Source organism: Muntiacus reevesi, chromosome 22 (genome assembly GCF_963930625.1).
Source record: "Muntiacus reevesi chromosome 22, mMunRee1.1, whole genome shotgun sequence".
Classification (NCBI taxonomy): Eukaryota; Metazoa; Chordata; class Mammalia; order Artiodactyla; family Cervidae; genus Muntiacus; species Muntiacus reevesi.
Window position 1 is genome coordinate 203,153 of NC_089270.1, and position 23,281 is coordinate 226,433.

Below are 23,281 nucleotides of genomic sequence, written 5' to 3' on the forward strand. Positions count from 1 at the left end.
CCTAGTTCTCTGAAGCTGGATGTTTGTTACCTAAGATGTTTGTAAAAGTGTAAGATAGGTGCCCTGTTAGGGTGATCCAGTACCCTGTGTATCTGTGAGGATGCACACACACCCCGCCAGGCCCACCCACCCAGCCTGGACCCTCTGCCCCACGTGGCATTTGTGGCTGTGACCTTGGAGCTGGTCTGGTGTTTGGCGCCAGAGGTTTGATGGGGACTCTGGGAGCCCACGCTTGTCTGTTTGCCTGGAGAGGGAACTGTCTTTGGCTTGGAGCTGTGTGTGCCTGGGGAGCCGTGTTAAAGAAAACCTCTGATTCCTGTTACCGGCAGACTGCCAGCAGATTGGCACTGTCTTCTCATGTTAGCTGGGCTTCCCCAGAGCACAGGCCCCACAGGACACATGTGCACACACGTTTCTCGTGAGGAGGCCCTCGAGGGGGCTGAATGATGCCCATCTCCATGGGAGTGCGCAGGCTGCCCATTCTAAGGCTCCTCTCACCTGGGACACCCTCACAGGCACACTAGAATAATGTTAACTTGGGCACTGGGGCCCCGTCAGATTGACACATGAAATCGGCCATCACAGACAGTTCAAGGGAAAAAGTACTATGCCCAAAACTTAATTTGCAAAGGTTAAGTAATTTACAGCAACCTTGAAAATCTGAGAAAACTAGAATTGAAAAAGGGAGAGTATATTGACCAAAGTTACACTCCTTGAGTTTCAGATCAGTAAACTTTATATTGGAGGGAATCGCTTTACAGCCTGGCGAATCAGCTGTAACTACACATTCATCCCCTCCATCCTGACCCTTCCCCGCCCCCACCCCCACATCGTCAGGAATGCAGGGCTGAGCTCCCTGTGTGACACCGGCTTCCCACTCCAGCTGTTCTACGCCTCACGGTGTGTATGAGTCAGTCTCCGGGTCTGTCCCCCTCGCCCCCCCCTCCACTGCTGTTTGTCCTCCTGTCTGCGGTACAGCTGGGCTCATCTGTGCCATTGTTTCTAGCTTCCATATGGATTAATACATGCAGATCAGTAAACTTTAAAGATAAATTTAGTCTTAAGAAATTAATTGTACCTATTCTACTTATTTTTGGTAAGTCATTTACCCCATCTCATGAGTGTCAAGATGCTAAAGCCACATGTAAGCGTTCACCGAGGTGCTCGCACAGGATTAGGTCCCGCGTGTCGGGCTCCACGTGGACAGCCAGCTGCCACAGGTGCCTGGGGAAGGCGAGTCCGGGAAAGAGCGAGAAGGCGACTGGCCAGGCCCCCTAGCCTGGAAGATGCGCTTCAAGGGGGGGTCGGACGATCGGCTCAGCCTGGAGCTCTGGCAGGAGGTTCACTTCTCCAGCGAGAAGCCAAGTCCCGATTTCACCGTCAGCACCCTTCCCGCCACGGCCACGATCCCGAGCAAGGCGGAGCGCTGGCCGGGAAAGGAGCGCAGCGCACCGGGAGCCTTCGCCACGCCTGCTGCCCGGCCAGGTTGAGTGTCTCCTCTGATTCTTGGAGGGGCAGCTGAGGATAGGCCTGGGGGCAGGCCCTCCTGCTCGGTCAGTTCCCTGGAGCACAACCGCGCTCCTATAAGAGGCTCCTGCAGGGCGCGCCACCACGCCCTTCCAGGCGGACGCACACCGGGGCTTTGGGTGTGTTGCGGTGGGTGGCCCGAGAGATGCTTCCCCAGCCTCGAGGCCCGTCTGTCTGCACCACCAACAGGCTGGTGTGTCCGTGGGACTCTCCTTGCAGCCTCACTGTCTCTGGATTTTATTGGGATGTGAAAATATTAATCATTTGAACGTTACATTGAATCCTGTGGGTTTTGTGTGTGTGTGTGTGTGTTTTGGGTACTATGATACAAAGTTACTTCTTTAGGAACATTTTTAGTCACAAATCTTTAGAAGCATAGAGAGATCTGGTCTTTATAACAAATAGGCTAAGTCTGAGAATGCATCAAATAAGAATATATTGTTAGTGGGAAATGGCTTCTCTACCAACACCGTGGGCAGCACAGAGAAACTGTTATTCCAGCTTCTGGGAAGCGCTTCTGGTGATTCTCCGGTTTATAGTCTGCTGTCGTAGGACCCCAAGGCTTGGGCAGGGGCCTCCTGGGACCCTGCGGCTCTGCAGAGAGGTGTCCTGGGACAGCCAGGGCTCCTGAGAGTCGGGGGCCCCAGGGAGCACGCTTCTTTCTCTTCCTGTTCCTACGTGGTCCTGAGGCTCGGGTGTTACAGCTTCACCTCCTCCTGCCCCATGTCTGTCTCTGACCCCACACCCAGGCAGCTGTAGGGGCGCAGAGCCTGCCCCTTCCCAAGATTGCAGCCAAGATGGGCTGAATGCTCCCCGTGAAGCTGTGGCTGGTCTGGTCCACCTGCTCCCCCTGCACCCTGGTTGGCCCCTGCAAGGGTTCGTTTCAGAGACTTGCTTAGCGACACTCAGGTTGGGGGCCCCTGGGGTCTGCCGGAAGCACAGGCGTGTCATCCAGCGAGGAAAGCACCTCCTGTTGTGTCAGTGTTGGCTCCTCACCCACCGCATGCCACGTCCTTGTGCTTAGACTCCCTTCAGGGTCTCGCAGAAGCTCTCCCACGTTTTCTTCATGCAGTTCTCACACATTTCTAGTTTGGTTTTATTTCATGTATTTTCTCAGGGAGGTGGGAGCACCTGGTATTGTGGAGTAGAGAAAGCACTGGTGTTTGTGCCCAATCTGCTGGTTCTGACTGTGACTGGTAGATGTCCTTGATGCCCACCCCGGTGACAGCATCAGAACCATACAGACCCACTGCTCCTCACCCAAAGGAACATCAGCGGGAAGAGACCTGCTGTGCAACCTGACTTGAGTGGGGATATTCGTAACATCGCCACTTAAGCACGATTGTTGTGGGGAGTTGATAAACACCAGTTATTAAGTCAAGAACTTTCCTTCTCTTAAAGCTTACTGGACATTTTAGGCTGGACTATGTAATTTCCATTTTATTTTTTAAGTTAAAAATTTTCAGTAACTTTCCTGTTCTGCTTTTCAATTTTTAACACATAAGGATTCATGCAACCACCACTACAGTCAGGACACCGAATGGCTCCATCACCCCAAAGACCTCCTGGGGCCAATCCTTTTTTTCACCACCCCCGTAAATCCTGGCAGCCACTGACCGCCATCATTATAACTGCCATCTCAAAAATGTCGTGTAGGTAGAATTATACACATCACTTTAGAGACTGGTTTCCTTAACTCCACATACTGCCAGGTTGGCCACATATTTTATATTTCCTGTGACATGGATGAACCACAGTTTGTCTTCCAGTTAACCTGGTGAAAGGCTTTTGTATTTTCAGTGTTTGATGATTGCAAACTTCACATACAGATTTCCATGTGGATGTAAGATTTCTCTACAAAGCAGGATTGCTGGGCCATATTTTCACTTTAAGAAAGCAGTGAGCCATCTGTTTTCATTCCAATCCCAAAGATACTGCCAATGAATGTTCAAACTACTGCACAATTGCAGTCATCTCACACACAAGCAAAGTAATGTTCAAAATTCTCCAAGCCAGGCTTTAACAGTACATGAACCAAGAACTTTAAGATGTTCAAGCTGAATTTAGAAACGGCAGAGGAAACCAGAGATCAAATTGCCAACATCCATTGGATCAGAAAAAGCAAGAGAATTCCAGAAGAACATCTACTTCTGCTTCATTGACTATGCCAAAGCCTTTGACTGTGTGGACCACAGCAAACTGGAAAATTCTCCAAAAGATAGGAATATCGGACCACTTTACCTGCCTCTAGAGAAATCTGTATGCAGGTCAGGAAGCAACAGTTAGAACCAGACATGGAACAACAGACTGGTTCCAAATTGGGAAAGGAGTACATCAAGGCTGTATATTGTCCACCTTGCCTATTTAACTTATATGCAGAGTACATCATGCAAAATGCCAGGCTGAATGAAGCACAAGCTGGAATCAAGATTGCCAGGAGAAATATCAGTAACCTCAAATATGTGGATGACACCACCTTATGGCAGAAAGCGAAGAGGAACTAAAGAGCCTCTTGATAAAAACGAAAGAGGAGAGTGAAAAAGCTGGTTTAAAACTCAACATTCAAAAAACTAAGATCATGGCATCCAATCCCATCACTTCATGGCAATTAGATGGGGAAACAATGGAAACAGTGTTTATTTGGGGGGGCTCCAAAATCACTGCAAATGGTGACTGCAGCCATGAAATTAAAAGACGCTTGCCCCTTGGAAGAAAAGCTATGACCAACCTAGACAGCATATTAAAAAGCAGAGACATTACTTTGCCCACAAAGGTCCGTCTAGTCAAAACTATGGCTTTTCCAGTGGTCATGTATGGATGTGAGAGTTAGACCATAAGGAAAGCTAAGCACCACAAGAATTGATGCTTCTGAACTGTGGTGCTGGAGAAGACTCTTGAGAGTCCGGTGGACTGCAAGGAGATCAAACCAGTCAGCCCAGAGGAAATTAGTCCTGAATATTCATTGGAAGGACTGATGCTGAAGCTCCAATACTTTGGCCACTTGATGCGAAGAACTGGCTCACTGGAAAAGACCCTGATGCTGGGAAAGACTGAGGGCAGGAGGAGAAGGGACGACAGAGGATGAGATGGCTGGGTGGCGTCACCGACTCATTGGACATGGGTTTGAATTAAACTCTGGAGCTGGTGACAGACGGGGCGGCCTGGCGTGCTGCGGCCCGTGTGGTCGCAGAGTCGGACACGACTGAGCGACTCAACTGTGTTGAACTGAAGCCGTCCCTTCCAACCCCATCCTGAGGGTCTTTCTCAGTCCACTTTTGGTGTGGACAGTTCCCCCAGAAAGCACCCCAGAGACAAAGGCTGGGATCCAAGTCCTCTTTTGGAGGTGCGGGCACCTCTAGGTCCAGGTAGAGATGAAATTCGGGGGATAGAAGACAGCCAGTGAGAAAGAGGAAGAGAGCTCTTAAGTCCAGGAGACGCCTCCACTGCCTTCCACCCCCTCCCCCCGAGGGCGTCCGACTGTCCCCCACCCCCACGATGACCCCTCCCCAGGAGCCGGCTCCACCCTCCCCTGCCCTCCTCCTGCCACCCCTCATGCCCTCCACCGAACCCCAGGAGCCAGCCCCGCCCCCAGGTGCTGGTCCCGCCCCCAGGTGCTGGCCCAGCCTCCAGCGCAGGGGTCCACCTTCAAACAGAAGCAATTTCACAGGACACATTGACTCATCGCCAGACAGAGCCGCTATGAAACAGAAACTAGAGACAGAAACTAGAGAACGTAATAATCTCATCCAAAATTTGCAGACAAAATAGAAACTTTACCACAATGACCCAGCATCTGCATCCTGGCTGTGTTTACCAAGCACAGTGTTCACTCCCTCTAGCCCTCTCCCCTCCAGGGGAGATGTGTTGAGAAGCCTCATCACAGAAAGACCCCCAATTCCTGACAGCATCCAACCCAGAGCAAAGCCCGCTTCCTCAAACCTTCCACCCCAGTCTCCCACTGCTCCCAAGTCCTAGAAGTCCCCGCTCACCGAGAGGCATGTCATGTTCCCATCGTGTGTTTTCTCTCCCCGTGACCAGAGATACAGTAACTCCACGGCGGGGAGCTGCTGCTGGTGGATTTTGACTGCACGACATTGGCACGAGAGAGGGACAAGGTCACTCCTGTGGGGGGCCTGGGACGCTGGGGACACACTTGTCTCAGCAGTTCCCTGTCTGGTTCCAGGTGGGAAGGAGCTGGGGTAGCCCACCAGCCCCGCTGCAGTGCTGGGATGTCAGCTCTCGAATTTCTGGCTGCGCACAGAAGCAGAGTCACCTGGAAAAAGGGCTGCAGAGCAGCAGATGCAGGCAGCTGGGAGGTGACCAGAGCGCCCAGCACAGTGTCCTGGGACACTCGGGCCGCCTAGGCGGCTGCTCTGCTGGCTGATGTAACTGGAAAGTTGGACTTGGATCTGCCCCCCTCTGTACCTTCTACTTGCCTCTCTCCCCCTCAGTTCTCTCCCCTATTAGATTACTCGTGATTGTTTTTCACTTATTCTTCTACCAATTGGTGAGTCATATATACATATTTATATTTTATTCTTTCAGTTTTTTAGCCAATTTATACATACAAAAAAAAAAAAAAAAAACCCAACTATTTTTAATGGCTTCTCTGTCCTATGGAACCCACACATACAAAAAAAAAAAAAAAAAGACAAAAAGATAGGACACTGAAAGATGAACTCCCCAGGTCGGGAGATGCCCAATATGCTACTGGAGAACAGTGGAGAAATAACTCCAGAAAGAATTAAGAGACAGAGCCAAATTTGTAGATGTGACTAGTGATGGAAGTAAAGTCTGATGCTGTAAAGAGCAATATTGCATAGGAACCTGGAATGTTAGGTCCATGAATCACAGTAAATTGGAAGTGCTCAAACAGGAGATGCAAAGCATGGACATCAACATTTTAGGAATCAGTGAATTAAAATGGACTGGATTGGGTGAATTTAACTCAGATGACCATTATATATACTACTGTGGGCAAGAATCCCTTAGAAGAAATGGAGTATCCCTCATAGTCAACAAAAGAGTCGAAAATGCAGTACTTGGATGCAATCTCAAAAACGACAGAATGACCTCTGTTCGTTTCCGAGGCAAACCATTCAATATCACGGTAATCTAAGTCTATGCCCCGAACAGTAATGCTGAAGAAGCTGAAGTTGAACGGTTCTATGAAGACCTACAAGACCTTATAGAACTAACACCCCAAAAAGATGTGCCTTTCATTATAGGGGACTGGAATGAAAATATAGGAAGTCAAGAGATACCTGAGTAACAGGCAAATTTGGCCTTGGAGTACAGAATGAAGCAGGGCAAAGGCTAACAGAGTTTTGCCAAGAGAACGCACTGGTCATAGCAAACACCCTCTTCCAACAACACAGGAGACAACTCTACACATGGACATCACCAGATGGTCAGTACCCAAATCGGATTGATTATATTCTTTGCAGCCAAAGATGGAGAAGCTCTATACAATCAGCAAAAACTGTGGCTCAGACTATGACTCCTTAGTCCCAAATTCTGACTTAAATTGAAGAAAGTATGGAAAACCACTAGACCATTCAGGTATGAATGGTAAATCAAATCCCTTAGGTTTATACAGTGGAAGTGACAAATAAATTCAAGGGATTAGATCTGATAGACAGAGTGCCTGAAGAACTATAGATGGAGGTTCATGACATTGTACAGAAACCAGGGATCAAGACCATCCCCAATAAAAGAAATGCAAGAAGGCAAAGCAGTTGTCTGAGGAGGCCTTACAAATAGCTGAGAAAAGAAGAGAAGCTAAAGGCAAAGGAGAAAAGGAAAGATATAACCATCTGAATACAGAGTTCCCAAGAATAGCAAGGAGCGATAAGAAAGCCTTCCTCAGTGATCAATGCAAAGAAATAGAGGAAAACAATAGAATGGGAAAGACTAGAGATCTCTTCAAGAAAATTAGAGATACCAAGGGAACATTTCATGCAAAGATGGACACAATAAAGGACAGAAATGGTATGGACCTAACAGAAGCAGAAGATATTAAGAAGGTGACAAGAATACACAGAAGAACTATACAAAAAAGATTTTCATGACCCAGATAATCACGATGGTGTGATCACTCACCTAGAACCAGACATCCTGGAGTCTGAAGTCAAGTGGGCCTTAGGAAGAATCGCTATGAACAAAGCTAGTGGAGGTGATGGAATTCCAGTTGAGTGATTTCAAATCCTAAAAGATGATGCTGTGAAAGTGCTGCACTCAATATGCCAGCAAATTTGGAACACTCAGCAGTGGCCACAGGACTGGAAAAGGTCAGTTTTCATTCCAATCCCAAAGAAAGGCAACACCAAAAAATGTTCAAACTACTGCACAATTGCACTGATCTCACACACTGGCAAAGTAATGCTCAATATTCTCCAAGCCAGGCTTCAACAGTATGTGAACCGTGAACTTCTAGTGTTCAAGCTGGATTTAGAAAAGGCAGAGGAACCAGACAGAGTTCAAATTGCAAACATCCGTTGGATCATAGAAAAAGCAAGAGAGTTCCAGAAAAACATCTACTTCTGCTTCATTGACTATGCTGAAGCCTTTTGACTGTGTGGATCACAACAAAATGTGGAAAATTCTTCAAAGATGGGAATGCCAGACCACTTTACCTGCCTCCTGAGAAACCTGCATGCAGGTCAAGAAGCAACAGTTAGAACTGGACATGGAACAACAGACTAGTTCCAATTAGGGAAAGGAGTACATCAAGGCTGTATGTTGTCACCCTGCTTATTTAACTTATATGCAGAGTACATCATGCAAAATGCTGGGTGAAGCACAAGCTGGAATCAAGATTGCTGGGAGAAATATCAATAACCTCAGATATGCAGATGACACCACCCTTATGGCAGAAAGCAAAGAAGAACTAAAGAGCCTCTTGATGAAGGTGAAAGAGGAGAGTGAAAAAGTTGGCTTATAACTCAACATTCAAAAAACTAAGATCATGGCATCCAGTCCCATCACTCCATGGCAATTAGATGGGGAAACAATGGTAACAGTGACAGACTTTATTTTTTTCAGCTCTAAAATCACTGCAGATGGTGACTGAAACCATGAATTTAAAAGGTGCTTGCTCCTTGGAAGGAAAGCTATGACCAACCTAGACAGCATATTAAAAAGCAGACATTACTTTGCCGACAAAGGTCCGCCTAGTCAAAGCTATGGTTTTTCCATTAGTCATGTATGGATGTGAATGTTGCACTATACAAAAATCATTACAATATTGTAAAGTAATTAGCCTCCAACTAGTAAAAATAAATGGGGGGAAAAAACCAAAATTTAAAAAAAAAGTTGCACTATAAATAAAGCTGAGCACCGAAGAATTGATGCTTTTGAATTGTGGTTCAAAAAGACTCTTGAGAGTCCCTTGGGCTGCAAGGCGATCAAACCAGTCAAGCCTAAAGGACATCAGTCCTGAATATTCACTGGAAGGACTGATGCTGAAGCTGAAACTCCAGTCCTTTGGCCACCAGATGAGCTGACTCATTTGAAAAGACCATGATGCTGGGAAAGATTGAAGGCAGGAGAAGGGGACGACAGAGGATGAGATGGATAGTATCACCAACTAAATGGACATGAGTTTGAGCAAGCTCCGTGAGGTGAGATGGTGATGGACAGGGAGACCTGGTGTGCTGCAGTCCGTGGGGTCACGGAGAGTTGGACATGTCTGAGTGACTGGACTAAACTGGACTCAGCTGTCCTATGAATAATTTAGAATTTTATTTTCCAAACATGGAGTTTTCTGTTTCTCTCTTTATTTTTAATCTTATACCAGGTGCCCTGAGGCGAGACCATGTGTTTTTTGGTGTTTTGTTTTTTCTTTTCTTGGTTACACTGGGCAGTTATGGGATCTTAGTTCCCTCTAGTCTCCCCGCTGCCACAGATTGAGGGCCTCTGACAGTGAAAGCTCGGAATCCTAACCACTGACCACCAGGGAATTCTCCCATGTGTTCTGTTCTATGCCAGTTCCATGACTTGTTGGGACTAGTTCTGTGGCCCAGTTAGCAGTTAATGTTCATAAATATTCATGGAACTTGAAAAGTACACGTATTTATCTGTAGTGTCAGTTGAGTGCAAAGTTCTGTGTATGTCCAGTAGGCCAAGTTTTCTAACTGCAGTGTTTGAATCTTTTCTATCTTTTCCTGATTTCAGCTGCTTGTTCTGTGTTCTACTTGTCACTGATGAGATGTGTGAAATGCTTTCCCGCAGACTCTGATGGTGGATGAGTTCCTGTTCTTCCAGGGGAGGCTCAGGGCCACATTCACTGCGTCTGCCTGTTTGTAGCATGGCTGCCCCTCCACCCCCGTTTTGCTCCTGTTTGGCCGGCTCTGTTGGGAGCTGGCTTCCAGCTGAGACACAGGCGAGGCTCTGCTCTCTCCCTGTCTCTGAGGCTGCTTTGATTTCTCTTCTGCTTCGGGCAGGAAGGCTGCTGGGCTTTCGAGGACCATGAATATCTCAGTGGTCTGAGAGGTTGGCAGGGGCCGGGCAGGACCCAGATGAGCTGGGGCCATCAGATGAACCTGCTCTGACTGGGATGGCATCAGACCACCCGCCCAGTTCACCCCATGGGGTGGAGCAGGGGCAGCGTCACCCCAGAGGCCTCCTGGTCACATGGGCCCTTGCACAGCGGCAGTGGGGAGAGAGGCCACTCGGCCGGGAAGGCGCCGGGGACTGCCCATGTGCCCACCTGGCTGAGGCTCTGTGGTCATGTGCGCTGGCTCTGGGCTGAACCCGAACTTCCCTCTCCTGGGCTTTTCTGTAAAGGGCTGGGATTAGTGTTAACTGAATTGGATTACACCTTTTTAAAGTAAACTTTTAGAGTAGATTTAGATTTATAGGAAAATTATGAGGCTAATGCAGTGTTCCCTAGGCTCCCCACCTGTAAACATCTTCTACCGTCTGATACTAAAGTCCATTCTGTGTTCAGATTTCCTTAGCTGTTTTCCTTGATGTCTTTCTGTTCCAGGATCTTATCCAGGATATTGTTACGGAGCCAAACTTGGGTCCACTCGCCTGCACACAGTAAAACCAGTTTACTGACACCAGGTGGTGTTGAAGCCAAGTGCAGAACTTGGTGCAATGCCGAGCACCAAAGAACTGATGCTTTTGAACTGTGGTGCTGGAGAAGACTCCTGCAGAGTCCCCTGGACAGCAAGGAGGTCAAACCAGTCAATCCTAAAGGAAATCAATCCTGAATAGTCATTGAAACGACTAATGCTGTGTGGATCACAACAAACTGTGGAAAATTCTTCAAGAGATGGGGATGCCAGACCACCTGACCTACCTCTTGAGAAATCTGTATGCAGGTCAGGAAGCAACAATTAGATATGGACATGGAAGAACAGACTGGTTCCAAATTGGGAAAGGAGTACGTCAAGGCTGTATATTATCACCATGCTTATTTAACTTATATGCAGAGTACATCATGAGAAATGCTGGGCTGGATAAAGCACAAGCTGAAATCAAAATTGCTGGGAGAAATATCAATAACCTCAGATATGCAGACGACACCACACTTATGGCAGAAAGTAAAGAAGAACTAAAGAGCCTCTTGATGAAAGTGAAAGGGGAGCATGAAAAAGTTGGCTTAATATTCAACATTCAAAAAACTAAGATCATGGCATCTGGTTCCATCACTTCATGGCAAATAGATGGGGAAACAATGGAAACAGTGACAGACTTTATTTTTTTCAGCTCCAAAATCACTGCAGATGGTGACTGCAGCCATGAAATTAAAAGACACTTGCTCCTTGGAAGAAAAGTTATGACCAACCTAGACAGCATATTAAAAAGCAGAGACATTACTTTGCCAACAAAGTTCCTTCTAATGAAGGCTATGGTTTTTCCAGTAGTCATGTATGGATGTGAGTTATCACTCAGTTGCATCCAACTCTTTGCGACCCCATGGACTGTAGCCCCACAGGCTCCTCTGTCCCTGGGATTCTCCAGGCAAGAATACTGGAGTGGGTTGCCATTTCCTTCTCCATGGATGTGAGAGTTGGACTATAAAGAAAGCTGAGTGCCGAAGAATTGATGCTTTTGAACTGTGGTGTTGGAGAAGACTCTTGAGAGCCCCTTGGACTGCAAAGAGATCCAGCTAGACCATCCTAAAGTAAATCAGTCCTGAATATTCATTGAAAGGACTGATGCTGAAGCTGAAACTGCAGTACTTTGGCCACCTGATGCAAAGAACTGATTCATTAGAAAAGACCCAGATGCTGGGAGACTGAAGGCAGAAGGAGAAGGGAATGACAGAGGATGAGATGGTTGGATGGTATCACCAACTCAATGGACATGAGTTTGGGTAAACTCCAGGAGTTGGTGATGGACAGGGAAGCTTGGCATGCTGCAGTCCATGGGGCTGCAGAGTCAGACACGACTGACAGGCTTAACAACAACAAAGCAAGGAGTCCAAGGCCACTGATGCTTAGAAAGCCCAATCTCCCTAAAGTTTTTCGGGAAAGGGTTTTTGAAGACAGGGTGAGGGAAAAGGGTTGTTGGGCTCTTGATCTGCTTGGTGGACATTCTTCTGATTCGTTAGTGGTAAGATAACTGGAAATCAACATAATCTTCTGATTCCAACTGGTCTGGTGTCTGTGTGGTTTCAGTATCAGCAAGACAGCTCAAGGACATAGCTCAGAATAGTATCACAGCTCTTGAGAAGGAACTAAAGATACTTGACTCTGTTTAATGGCTAAACTATTATTACATTGTCTTGCTTGACTATTTTTGTTTCTGCATTTTCTCACTTCTCTAATTAAATGTATTCTTTGGAACTCAGGGAAGGGTTCAGAGGCTGAAGTTTTTCTACAGACAAGAGGCAGGCAGAGGACATGGTGGGGGGTGGGGGGAGCCTCTGTCCCAGAAAGGCACCTGAGTCCTACTCATCACAACATCATATTAGTTGGCATGTCCCCTTAGGCTCCTCTGGGCTGACAGTTCCTCAGACATTTCTTGTTTTTGACGACCTTGACGGTTTGGATGAATGCTGGTCAGGTGTTTTGTAGGCTGGCCCTCAAATGCAGTCAGTCTAATGTTTTCTTCATGGTTAGACTGGGGATGTGTATTTGGGGAGGAGGACCCCAGAAGTAGGCTTCCTCTCTCACCACATCATGGGTGCCTGCAACCAACATGACCCGTTGTGACCTGCAGCCCCTGGGATCTGGAGCCCCCGGAGGTGGTGGTCTGTTTGGCTTCCCCATGTGGTGTTCCCTTCTGTGTCCTTTGGCAGAACGTTGCTGTGTGGAGCCCACACCAGAAGAGTGGGGAGTTTGTTCCACCTCCTGTGTGGACCAATCTGCACGGGAGTTGTGTCTTCCCCACACTCATGTGCTAAATCACGTACCCCAGTGTGGACTCGACCGTTATACTCCAGCACAACTTATTTGTTCACACTGGTCTGGGCTTGGGGCTGAGTCGGTGGCAGCCAAGTCTCTTTCTCAAGCCCATCATCCTGGAGCATTTCATTTCCAGGCTCATCTTGTACATTTCCTGTCCCAGCCACCAGCAAATTCCTCCTGATTGGTGAATTGTGCTTACTCACTGAACTTTATGGCCACTCACGATATGAGAATTCGTTGTAGGAGAGAGACCTGTGAGGAGTGTCAATTTCCTATCTGATCCTGGAGTTCCAGCGGGGCATGGCCCCAGTTCTGAGTGGCTGAGGGAGGGGCGGGGAGGTGTGATGGGGCATGTCCCACCTTTCTTGGGTGCCATGGTCAGGGCCTGGTGGATATGTGTGGATAGAGGCCAACTTCTGGCTGACTGACCCTAGAATCTAGGACTCCTTTGAGAGGATCAGGGGTTTGACTGCCTGGACAGAGGGCCCAGGTCCCTCCTTGTGGGTGAGCTCTTGTTGCAGCAACTCCACTCAGCTGCCAACAGAAGCCACAGACTGAAGCAGATTAAGGATCAGTGCTTGGGCTGGGCTCAGAGGCCAGTCAACAACACATTAGGATTTGTCTTTCCAAGGAGCCATCTTAACACTGGGCCCTTTGGAGAGTGCCAGGGAGAAGGAATGACAGGTGTATGGATCTCTTCCAGCCCCGGCAGGGCGGCAGCCAGGGGTTTCTGCCAAGGTCTCATCCTGTCCCATCCTGGCCTCCAGGCCTTTCCCCAGCCAGGCCAGGGTTCCCGGCATAGACCTTTACCCTCTCCAGAGCATAAACCACAATGCACTCACTCAAGCATGCAAAAAACAGTGTTTATTTTGCAGAAATCAAACTTAACTTCAATTCCCATGCCTCATCCTCTGGGGCTGAGAAGTCACTCGGCACCAGTGGGGCCTGGGAGCTGATGATCAGCCCTGAGCGGGGGCTCTAGGACACCACCAGGCTTCACCCTCCGGGAGAAGTGCTGTGACAGCAAGGGTTCTAGCTGCGTGGGACTCTGGTTCTTCCCCAAGCATCAGGCGACAGAGTGATGACCCACCAACTGGCCAGCACCTGCCACTGGAGGCTCGGGCACCCCCAAGTCCCATCCTCAGCTCCAGCTCCAGCTCCCACGGTGCCGCAGGGACCATTTTGTGGTCCTTCCCCCACGGGCTCTGTCCTTAGGTACGTGCGTGCGTGCTAAGTCGCTTTAGTCGTATCCGACTCTTTTGTGACCCTTTGGACTGTAGCCAGACAGGTACAGACCTCCGCTTATCCAGCCTGGGACCACCGGGCCCTACACCCTCACCTGGGCGGAGGGCGGTCAGTTTAGGGAGCAGGGCCGGTGGGCTGAGGGCCGCTTCAGCTCCCGGGGCGAGGGTGGAGATCCTCTGCCGTCGGTCCCTGGACAAGCTGTGCGTGCCAGGCCGGGTGTGTCTCTCCCGCGCCGGAATTCCTGGGCCCTGGGTCACCGCCCCGCCTAGACCCCGCTGCCCGCCCCCCAACAGGCGGTCCCAGGGACACGGAAGTTCCGCTCTTCACTCCGGCTCAGCCCAGCCCAGGGAGCGATCCCGGATGCAGAGCGCAAGTATCGGCCCCGACCTGCCGCGGCCGCCCTTCCGGCTTTCTCGTTTCGGGGGCTCTGATTAGCCAGGCTTCTGGCACGTGACCCTCTCGGAGCCAATCGCAGCGGCCTTATCTGGCACTCGCTGATTGGCTCAGGACAGCCAGGGGCGGGGCGGGGCCGAGGGGCGGGTGGGGGCGGGGCCGAGGGCGGGGCCGAGGGGCGGGCGGGGCCGAGGGGCGGGGCCGAGGGGCGGGCGGGGCTGAGGGGCGGGGCCGAGGGGCGGGCGGGGCCCAGGCGCCTGGACTCCGCACCCAGTTCGAGTGGCTCTGGGTCCTTCTTTGAGACCCTTCCACATTCCGGACCGCGCAGATGTTGACCGACACTGGCCAGGCACTGACGCATCCTGAGCCCATCCCCAGGCCCGCTCCCGGCTCCGCCCCGCAGTCCAGCGTCTCACATCCCTCCTCCAGCCCGGCCCAGCCTGACTCTACCCCGCTCCCATCCCGACCACCGCCCCGAGTTCTGCCCAAACCTGGCCCCTCGTTTCGACCCCTCAACCCCGCCCCTCGACCAAGTGCGAGCCCGACTCCAAGGACCCACCCTTCACCCCAGAGGCTACCGCTCCTTTCAGACCTGACGGGAACCGCCTGAGGCAGGAGGGCAGCAGATTACAAATTGAGTGGACAGGTGGCCCAGACCCAGGGTTCACCGAGCCCCGCTGGCTGCGACTGTGGGCAGCAGGATCGTCTAGCTGCGGATTAGCACAACTAGGCAAAATGGTCCTTAATTGCCAGATCTTTAAAAATGTGCCCTGACAGCCTTGATAGTCAAGTGGCTGGTGACTCAAACAGCTCTCCGATGCAGGGCGCCTGCGAGGAGAGACAGCAAATCCAAGCAGAGCACTGCCTGGGGCTGGCTGCCTGCAGAGTGGACAGCTCTGGGGGCGGGCAGGTATCAAACTGTACTCTGCTTTGTCAAAATAGAGCTAAATGTCCTGAAAGGAAAGGGACTCCAGAAGAGGCAGTGTGATCCTAAAGCAAGCCCAGGGGTAAGGCCACGGTCAGCCGGACTCCCCATGGCCACTCTGAAATGCTCAGCCAGCTCCTGCCTCAGGGCCCTGGCACTGCTGTCCCTGCCTGGGCCCCACAGGGCTCCTCCTTTCTTCTTTGGGGCCTGTCTGCACACCTCACCTCCTCAGAGGTGAAATAGCCACTCTCACCATCCTCTCTGCCCCTTATCCTACTCAATTTCCTTAGAAAGAAATCACCACCTATGTCGTTATTCATCGTTTGTCTCCTGCCATTGGAACAACCAGTCCCAGGAGGAAGGACCTCCACTATCCCCAGGCCCTAGAAGAGCTCTGCACATCACAGGGGCTCAGCAACCTGGAGTGAGCAAGTGCCTCTCCCAGGAGTCCTCAGGGAGAGGATTAAGGGGTCTGCCTCACCAGGCACTGGGGAAGGGCTGCCACGGAAGGCAATTCAGGTGACCAGCACATCTGAATCATTGCTTAGGACTGAGATGAGTCCAGGCCAGGTTGGGGGAAGTAGGGGAGGAGGGTAGAGATGGGGGAAGGGAGGCTAATGGTGGGGGCACTTTGGGGTGCCCCACTGAGACCAGCCATGCTGGGGATGGAGGTTTGCATATCCCAAAGCCCGAACTTGCTACAAAGGCTTCTGACCCTGTTCTGAGTTAGAGAGAAAGGAGCAGTGGGTCCAGGACGGTATTCTGGGCACAGCTGGGTGGGGAATGGGTGGGGAGGAAGACAGGGCAGGTGGGTGGAGTGGGGAGAGTGTGGCGTTTCTTTTGCTGAGACTGGGCAGGTTTTGCTGGAAGGCGCCCATGCATCCTTATCACCCAGCAGTGTGAGGAGGGTCACAGGCACCCTCCTCCTGGATAGAAGGCCCAGGTATGGATGTCACACAAGGCCACTCTGGGGACACAGGCGGCCACGGCATCTCGGGGTCAGGCTCACAGAGCCAGCAGTTCCCACAGGCACCTCGTCAGGCCTCAGCCTCTACGGACAGGACGCAGAGGCCTCTCACTGGGCCCGAGGTGTGGCCAGCGTGGAGGACGTGGGCCCGCGTCCCATGGGGTGCAGTGCAGGAGCGGCCTGGGGTGGGGCCTGTGCTGCGGGCCGGAGACTAGGGGCGGGGGGCACTGAGGGACGGGCTGCATTTCAGGTGGAGACGACCCTGGCTGGGAGGACCTCAAGGAGAAAGGGTCGGCTGTGTGCGTCCAGAGCGGCAGGAGCCCCTGCCTTGGCCTCAGCGTAAGGAAAAGGGTGCTCCCATCTGGCAGGGCGTGGGCTCAAGCAACAGAGCCCAGAGGGAGCACCGCAGCTGGCCGGGCTCTGCCCTCCCGCCAGGGAGCACCTCCAGCACCCCACCGCCTTCGCCTCCCAGGGAATGGACTCCAGAGGCAAGGGCCAAAGACGTGAAATCACTGTGGAGTTTATTGGCTGTGATTCCATCCGGAGAGAACACAGGCAGCGGCCCCGACATGCAGGAGGAGGCGCAGGCGTCGGGACAGACGGACAGAGGACGTCCACGTCTACACTAGGCTCGGCACTGGGGCGCCCCACGCGCTGAGGATGGGATGCGGGTTTCTACCAGACGACGCCCGGTCTGCTCAGAGCTGGCTTTTTAAAGTGTGGAAACAGGCATTAAAAAAAGACAAGGAACCCGGAGGGGTCCAGGCGCAGGGGGACGGCGGGGGACAAAGGGCGCCAGGGGTCAGTATTGCCGTCTAGTCATATGGCTTTTCTAAGGAGCGGGGGAGGGCCGCGCCCCTGGCCCGCGACGCTGGACAGGATGAAAATTTATGTGAACAGAAAGGGCCCTGGGGACCCAGGTGACAAGCTTTCTGTCAAGATAAAACTCCTCACAGACAGAAGACCTCATTTACCTGAGATTCAACATATTGTGATGCAAATTAAACAAGGGGCGGGGGAGCGCTGGGAGGCCCACAGCCGCTTCCGGGGAGCCCGCTGGGCTGGCGGCTGGGATGCCCCTTCGAGGGCCTGCAGGGCTGAGGCGGCTGAGGGTCGGGGCTGGTCTTCCGGGCCACACACTCCGGCCGGCGCTCAGCGCTCGGCCCCCAGGCTCCGTACCGCCTCCCGGTTCTGAGTGGAGGTGCGGGTGTTCAGAGGCTGCGGGCACCCCCACCCCCAGCAGCCTCGGAGGGACAGGAGGCGCCGGCCAGGGAAGGGGATGGGTTCGCTGGGCCCGCGGACTCTGGGGGTGGAGAGGTCAGAGAGGGTCCTCCCAAGCGTATTGCTTTGCCTCCCTTCGCGAGAACCAGCCCGGAAGCTCAGCCTTCCAGAGGCCGCGGCCGGGGGACAGACAGGTGGATGAAGAGAGTAAGGATGCACATGGAGAGCGGTGGCGGCCAGGCCACCAAGGCAGGCAGATTCGCAACGGGGGCGGGGCTTAGGAGGGGCGCACAGGCCGAACCCTGCTGCGGGAGCCCCAGGCGCCTGCGGCTCGTCCCCCCGCCCCGGCGCACGACCTCACTCCCTATGGCTGTGCTCCTGAGTTGGGCCCGACAGGCGTCCACCAACGTGGACCCTTTCGATGGCCCTGGCCGTGGGCCCTGCTGGGTGGGCGGTGAGGGGCGGAGCGAGAAGGGCTTCCCGGGGTCTGGGGGCGAGTCCAGTCCACCCGCTGCCTGCCGGAAGAGCAAGGAGCTGCCCCCGCCCCCCCCCCCCCACGTCTCCGGCACAGAAGGCAGCGGCCGTGGGGGGCCGGACGCGCCCCCCTCGGTGGTGGGGGCGGTTCTGGGAGCGGGTGGGCTGCGAGGTGGGCGGAGGCTCCCAAGGCGCGAGGGGGCAACGGGGCGGATGGACCTAGGGCTATGGCTTATATCGGCGTAGGGGGGCTGCGCTCTGCTCCCGGCGGCTCTTCGGGGGCCTCGCGGAGGGCGGGACCGGGGTGGGCGCGGGGCGGGCTGCTGTTCAGCCCAGGCGCTACTTCTTGAAAATGTCCTGCAGCGGCCCGGGCAGGTACTTGATGACCGTGTCCAGGATGCTCTCGTCCTCTTCCTCCGCCGCGTCCCCGCAGCCCGGCGGGATGGCCTTCTTGGGCCTCGTCAGGCTGCCCTCCGAGTTGGCCTCCAGGGCGGCCTGGGCCTCGGCCTCGCGCTCCTCCTTCTTCTTGATGCCGTACTGCGGGGAGGGCAGAGGGTCAGCGCGGCGGGCCCCGACCCCGCCCCGCCCGGGAGGGTGCCTGGCGGGGTAAGGCCACCCTCCGGCCCGGGCCCCGCCCTCCTGCGCCGCGCCTCCCAGGGACGAGGGCGCGGGTGTCAGCCCTGCCCCACGCGACCCAGACATGAGGCCACACTTTTATGCCAAGGATCCTAGGATGCCGCCAAGCACCCCCAGCCCTAGGAGGGGCGCTCTGCATGCCCCGTGTCCCGCAGTCACCTTCAGGCGGGTGTCCTAGAACCCTACCTAGATGTGCCCTCAGCAACACCCCTGGGCACCGCCGCACACCCCCAGTTCTGGTTTCCTGTGTACCTCTCTGTCCCCAACCCTTTCCAAAATCTCCCCTCAGATTGAAAGGAGTCCCCCCAAATTCATGTCACCTGGAACCTCAGCATGTGACCTTGTTTGGAAACAGGATCTCTGCAGGTGTAATTAAGGTAAGAATAGAGAGGAGACCTCCCTGCGCTCTAAATCCAGAGCTTCTTTGTAAAAGAAAAGGACACGCAGAGCAGAAAAAGAAAACAGAAAAGCTTGGGAACCACCTTGCCGCCAGTCAAGGACACAGACAATGCCAGAAGCCCAGAGGACTCTCGGATTCTCGCCTACAGGTTTCAGAGGGAGAACAGTCCTGCCAACATCTTGATTTGGGACTTCTAGCCTCCAGAACCAAGAAAATTAATTTCTAGGACACGAACACCTCACCCCAAGGCCCCCAGCACCCTCAGCAGCCCTCCTGGACCAACAAAGCCCTGAAGCCTGTGGTCAGGAGGCCACGAGACCAGGGGAAGACTTCCTGCCTTAGGACTGGTGGGGCCAGGTGGGGCCACGCTGGCCTGATGGGTTGGGGACAGAGTTCGGGACCGACCCGAGCTGGGGAGGGGGTGCCCCGGGGTTAGGTCTGAAGTCCTGGGTTACACAACATGGAATGTCCAGAAGCAGAGGCTGTGATGTTGGCGAAGAGAGAGTGCCAGGAAGCATACCGCTCAGGCCTGCTGGTCCCAGGGAGGGTTCCCCAGGCCGGCTCATTCTCCTCACTAGCTCCTCCCGAAGGAAGCAGTGGGCTGACACTGGTGCTGCTGGCAGTGGAGGGGTACCCTGGTCCTCCAAGAAGACCCTTCGCTCTGCTTCCAGGTTAGGGGGGTGGCTGTGTCCCACTCCCCAGCTTGCTCTGCACCCATCTCCTCCCTCGAGGTTGTGGGGGGCTTCAGGCAGGGGGGCAAGGGCTCTTTAGCAGAGTCTGAGAGGAGAAATCCGGGCTCCTGGCTGCAGTGACCAGACCACAGCGTAGTGCCCCTGGGCACTAAGGAAGGAGGGGTAAGGGGTCTGGCCACCTTCTTCAGCAGGGGCCCTAGTGGTCTGAAGGCCCCTCTGCACCCTGGACAAGTCAGGAGTTTGGGAAGGGTCTCCGGGGTAGGGGGGAGGGCTCAGGGCAACTGACCAAGAGGGCCTCCACACTGAGCATGGACACCAGGTCAGCCCAGGGCAGAGTGCGACGAGCAGACCAGGTGGCAGCCACTCCAAGGGGCACAGCCCTCCTCCTGGGTCACCACAGAGGGCGGTGCTCTGACGCAGGGAGGACGTGCAGGGTGGAGAGACACACCGCCAGGAACTAGGTCAGGCCAGAGAAAGCCTCCCTCCAGCCAGAGGCGCAGAGCCCAGCAGCTCCCGCAGCCACAGGACGTCTGTCCCCAACTGGGGCACAGGTCTGTGTGCTGGACCCAGGAGGCCGTGGTGGCCAAAGCCCCCCACACACTCAGCAGAGGCGCACGCACATGCTCAGGGGGACACGTGGTGCTGGCGGAACAGGTGGGTGGCAAAGGGACACACACGCACGGGCAGGAACACATGGTAGGGCCAGGCAGGGGGTCAGGGAGGGACCTGTGTCTCGGTTGTCCCCGCTAGGGTCCAGGAAGGAGACCCCAGGCCCCGAGCCAGTCGCTCCACTGAGGCTAAAACCCATTCTGAGCCTAAGCCACTCTGGGCAAACCTGAGGGCCACCTTACTCTTTGGGGTCTCTCCCAGAGCCTGGCTCTGATGTGGTCTGGCTGAGCACCTGTCTGAAAGCCCAACTCTTCCCCCAGTCCCCCCCATCCCAACCCCCTCCCTCCACTCTCCTCAACCACTGAGACGGTACCACTGAGGTCCGGAGGGAGCCCAGGCTGCCAGCGCCCTGGGCAAAGCAGTGCTCCCTAACGGTGAGAGTCAGCGATTTGCCCACAACCTGTTATTCTCAGCACAAACCTGGGGCGTGGGAGCCGGGTCGACTAGGACCCGCCAGCCCAGCGCTGGCTGGAGGGTGGTTCTGTCTCAGAGTCGCTGAACGTGGGTGGCTGGAAACACCAAACCCGGCGGTGCAGTGTAAACCTGAAGGCGGGGGTGCAGACCAGGAAGCGGGGACCAGATGACACAGGTGGGCCACTCTCCCCCAACCTGGGCACGCGCAGTGCATCATGACGTCATTACACGCGGGGCTGGGGGGGGAGGCACCGCCCACCAGCCCGCAGAGGCGAGGAGCCCCAAATACAGATGAGGTCCCCCAGGGAGCTGGGGCACGTGGCCTGGCCTGACTCCTCGGCCCCCGTGTGAGGGACACCCACCCTCTTCCTTGACCACTCGTGAGGTCGGGGGTGGGGGCATGGGGCATACCACGGGGCACCCCACCCCAGACACCAGGAAGGGACTGCAGGAAGTGGGTCTGGAGCCTGGGAGCCAGCGAGGGCCGTTGGGGGAGCCACTCCTAAAGGTCAGGGGTCCCAACCTGTGGGGAGCAGGAGGGCGGGAGGGAGTCACCTTGGAAGGCCGGGTAGAGAACGGCTCTGCAGCCATGGGGGCCAGGCAGGGCCAGGGGACTTTGTCGGTTAGTAGGGGGATCCAGGCGCTGAGCTCATTGTCAGGACGTCTGGGGAGAGAGGGCAGCAGGGGCCACCACCCTGGGTGGCCGGGGCAGCCTGACCTCCCACGGCCGCTCTGTCCACCTCTGGGGTCTTGGGGGCAGGGCAGGCTCCCCTCTGTTGAACTGGACACTCCTTGGAGGAGGTGGCCAAATTCTTGGAGACCAGCGCTGAGGCTGTGAGGACCTGGGGCTTTGGGGCTCTAACATCCAGAGTGCATCAGACCCTGAGCTGCCTCCGACCTGTGAATGGGGGTGCTCACCATCAGCCTGTCTCCCCTGCACACCCCCGAGGCTCAGCCCCCACCTGTCAGACTCAGTTGTGTGTGTCGCTATGCTCCCCAACACACCACACCTTCCCTGCAGGCTGCCCCCCAGGACCAAGCCCTGGCCCCCTAGTCCGCCTAATCCTCTGACTGCAGAAGCTGTGCTTGGGCCAGTAAGGAAACTGCAGCCCCAGCCCCTGCGTGGGGTGGGGCCCGGCTCGGACCCCTGCCCCGGCAACTGAAATCAGCAGACACCATCGTGCCCCCTGGGGGGGTGAGACCAGACCCTGGACGTGCCCAGGAAGGAGGCCTGGGCCTGGCGGGGAGACCGGCCGCTGTGGCTGATGGAGCCACGGTAGGTCTGGGGACTGCCAGGGTCCAGGAGCAACCTGGGGTCTGTGGAGGCAGTTCAGAAGCAAAGGCACTCAGCCCACCCAAGGGGGTCCCAGATGGGGGCGATGCTCATCAGAGGAAGCAGGACCAGTGGCCAAGCGACCCCCGGGGCACCAGGCTAGGGGGCCTTGGGGCTGGCTGCAGCCTTCCATGTGGTGGCCCTGAAAGCTGGGGTCCTGAGGGTGGGGGTGATGAGGGTCACCCTGCCCCCTGGCCTCCCGTGGAACTGCCTTTAGGGTGGGGACACATTCCCCATTTTCACTGGGACTCACTTTGTGACTTGTAAGTCCCACTCGGTTCCCTGAGCAAGAAAAGGACCCTGGAGCTAATGCCTGTTCACTCACTTGTTCACTCACTCACTCGTTTGCTCGGCATACAACGGCCAAGTGCAGTCAGAGTTCCTGCCCTCCCTGCGGGGATGGACAGTGAACAGTAAACCAGTAAAAAGTATGTGCCAGATAAAGGTTGGCTTCTCAGGTGGCTCAGTGGTAAAGAATCTGCCTGCCAAAGCAGGAGGACACAGGAGGCTGAGGTTGATCCCTGGTCGGGAAGATCCCTGGAGGAGGAAAAGGCAACCCACTCCAGTATTCTCGCCTGGAGAATCCCACGGATGCAGGAGCCTAGTGGGGTCACAGAGTTGGATACAACTGAGTGAGCAAGCGTGCACCCAGATGAAGGCAGGTGCAGAGCAAGACAGGAGAGGAGTGTGGAGGGGACAGGGAGGCAGCGCCTCAGGGAGCCCCGGAGGGGAGCAGCCAAGCAAAGGCCCCGGGGCAGTGGGAGCCCTGAGGGGCAGTGTCCCCGTGCCCCTGGGGCTGGGGCCCCGGGGGAGATGGGGCCGCTGGGCGGCTTGAGGAGGGAAGGGGCAGAAGGGACTTTCTATTAAAGGCAGAATGAGTGGGGTGTCTCTACCTTCTGACCCCTCCCCGCCCATGGCTGCCTGCCTCTCTGCTGTCTGTGTGCTCTTCCTGGCTCTTCCCCAAACGGCTCTGAAAGTCCTGAGGTTGGTCCTGGGGGTGAGGGTCTCATGAGCTGCCGCCC

At 54.5% G+C, this 23,281-nt stretch overlaps 1 protein-coding gene across 1 annotated transcript in view; it reads right to left on the reverse strand.

Moving 5' to 3' along the window:
- Positions 1–18,278: 18,278 nt before the first annotated feature.
- CPLX1 (complexin 1) overlaps positions 18,279–23,281 on the reverse strand; it is a 38,126-nt gene continuing 33,123 nt past the window's right edge. Inside the window, exon 4 of the mRNA XM_065914627.1 lies at positions 18,279–18,652. Coding sequence (XP_065770699.1) covers positions 18,455–18,652 — 198 coding nt within the window. The 3' untranslated portion in view covers positions 18,279–18,454. The remainder of the gene's footprint in view (positions 18,653–23,281) is intronic.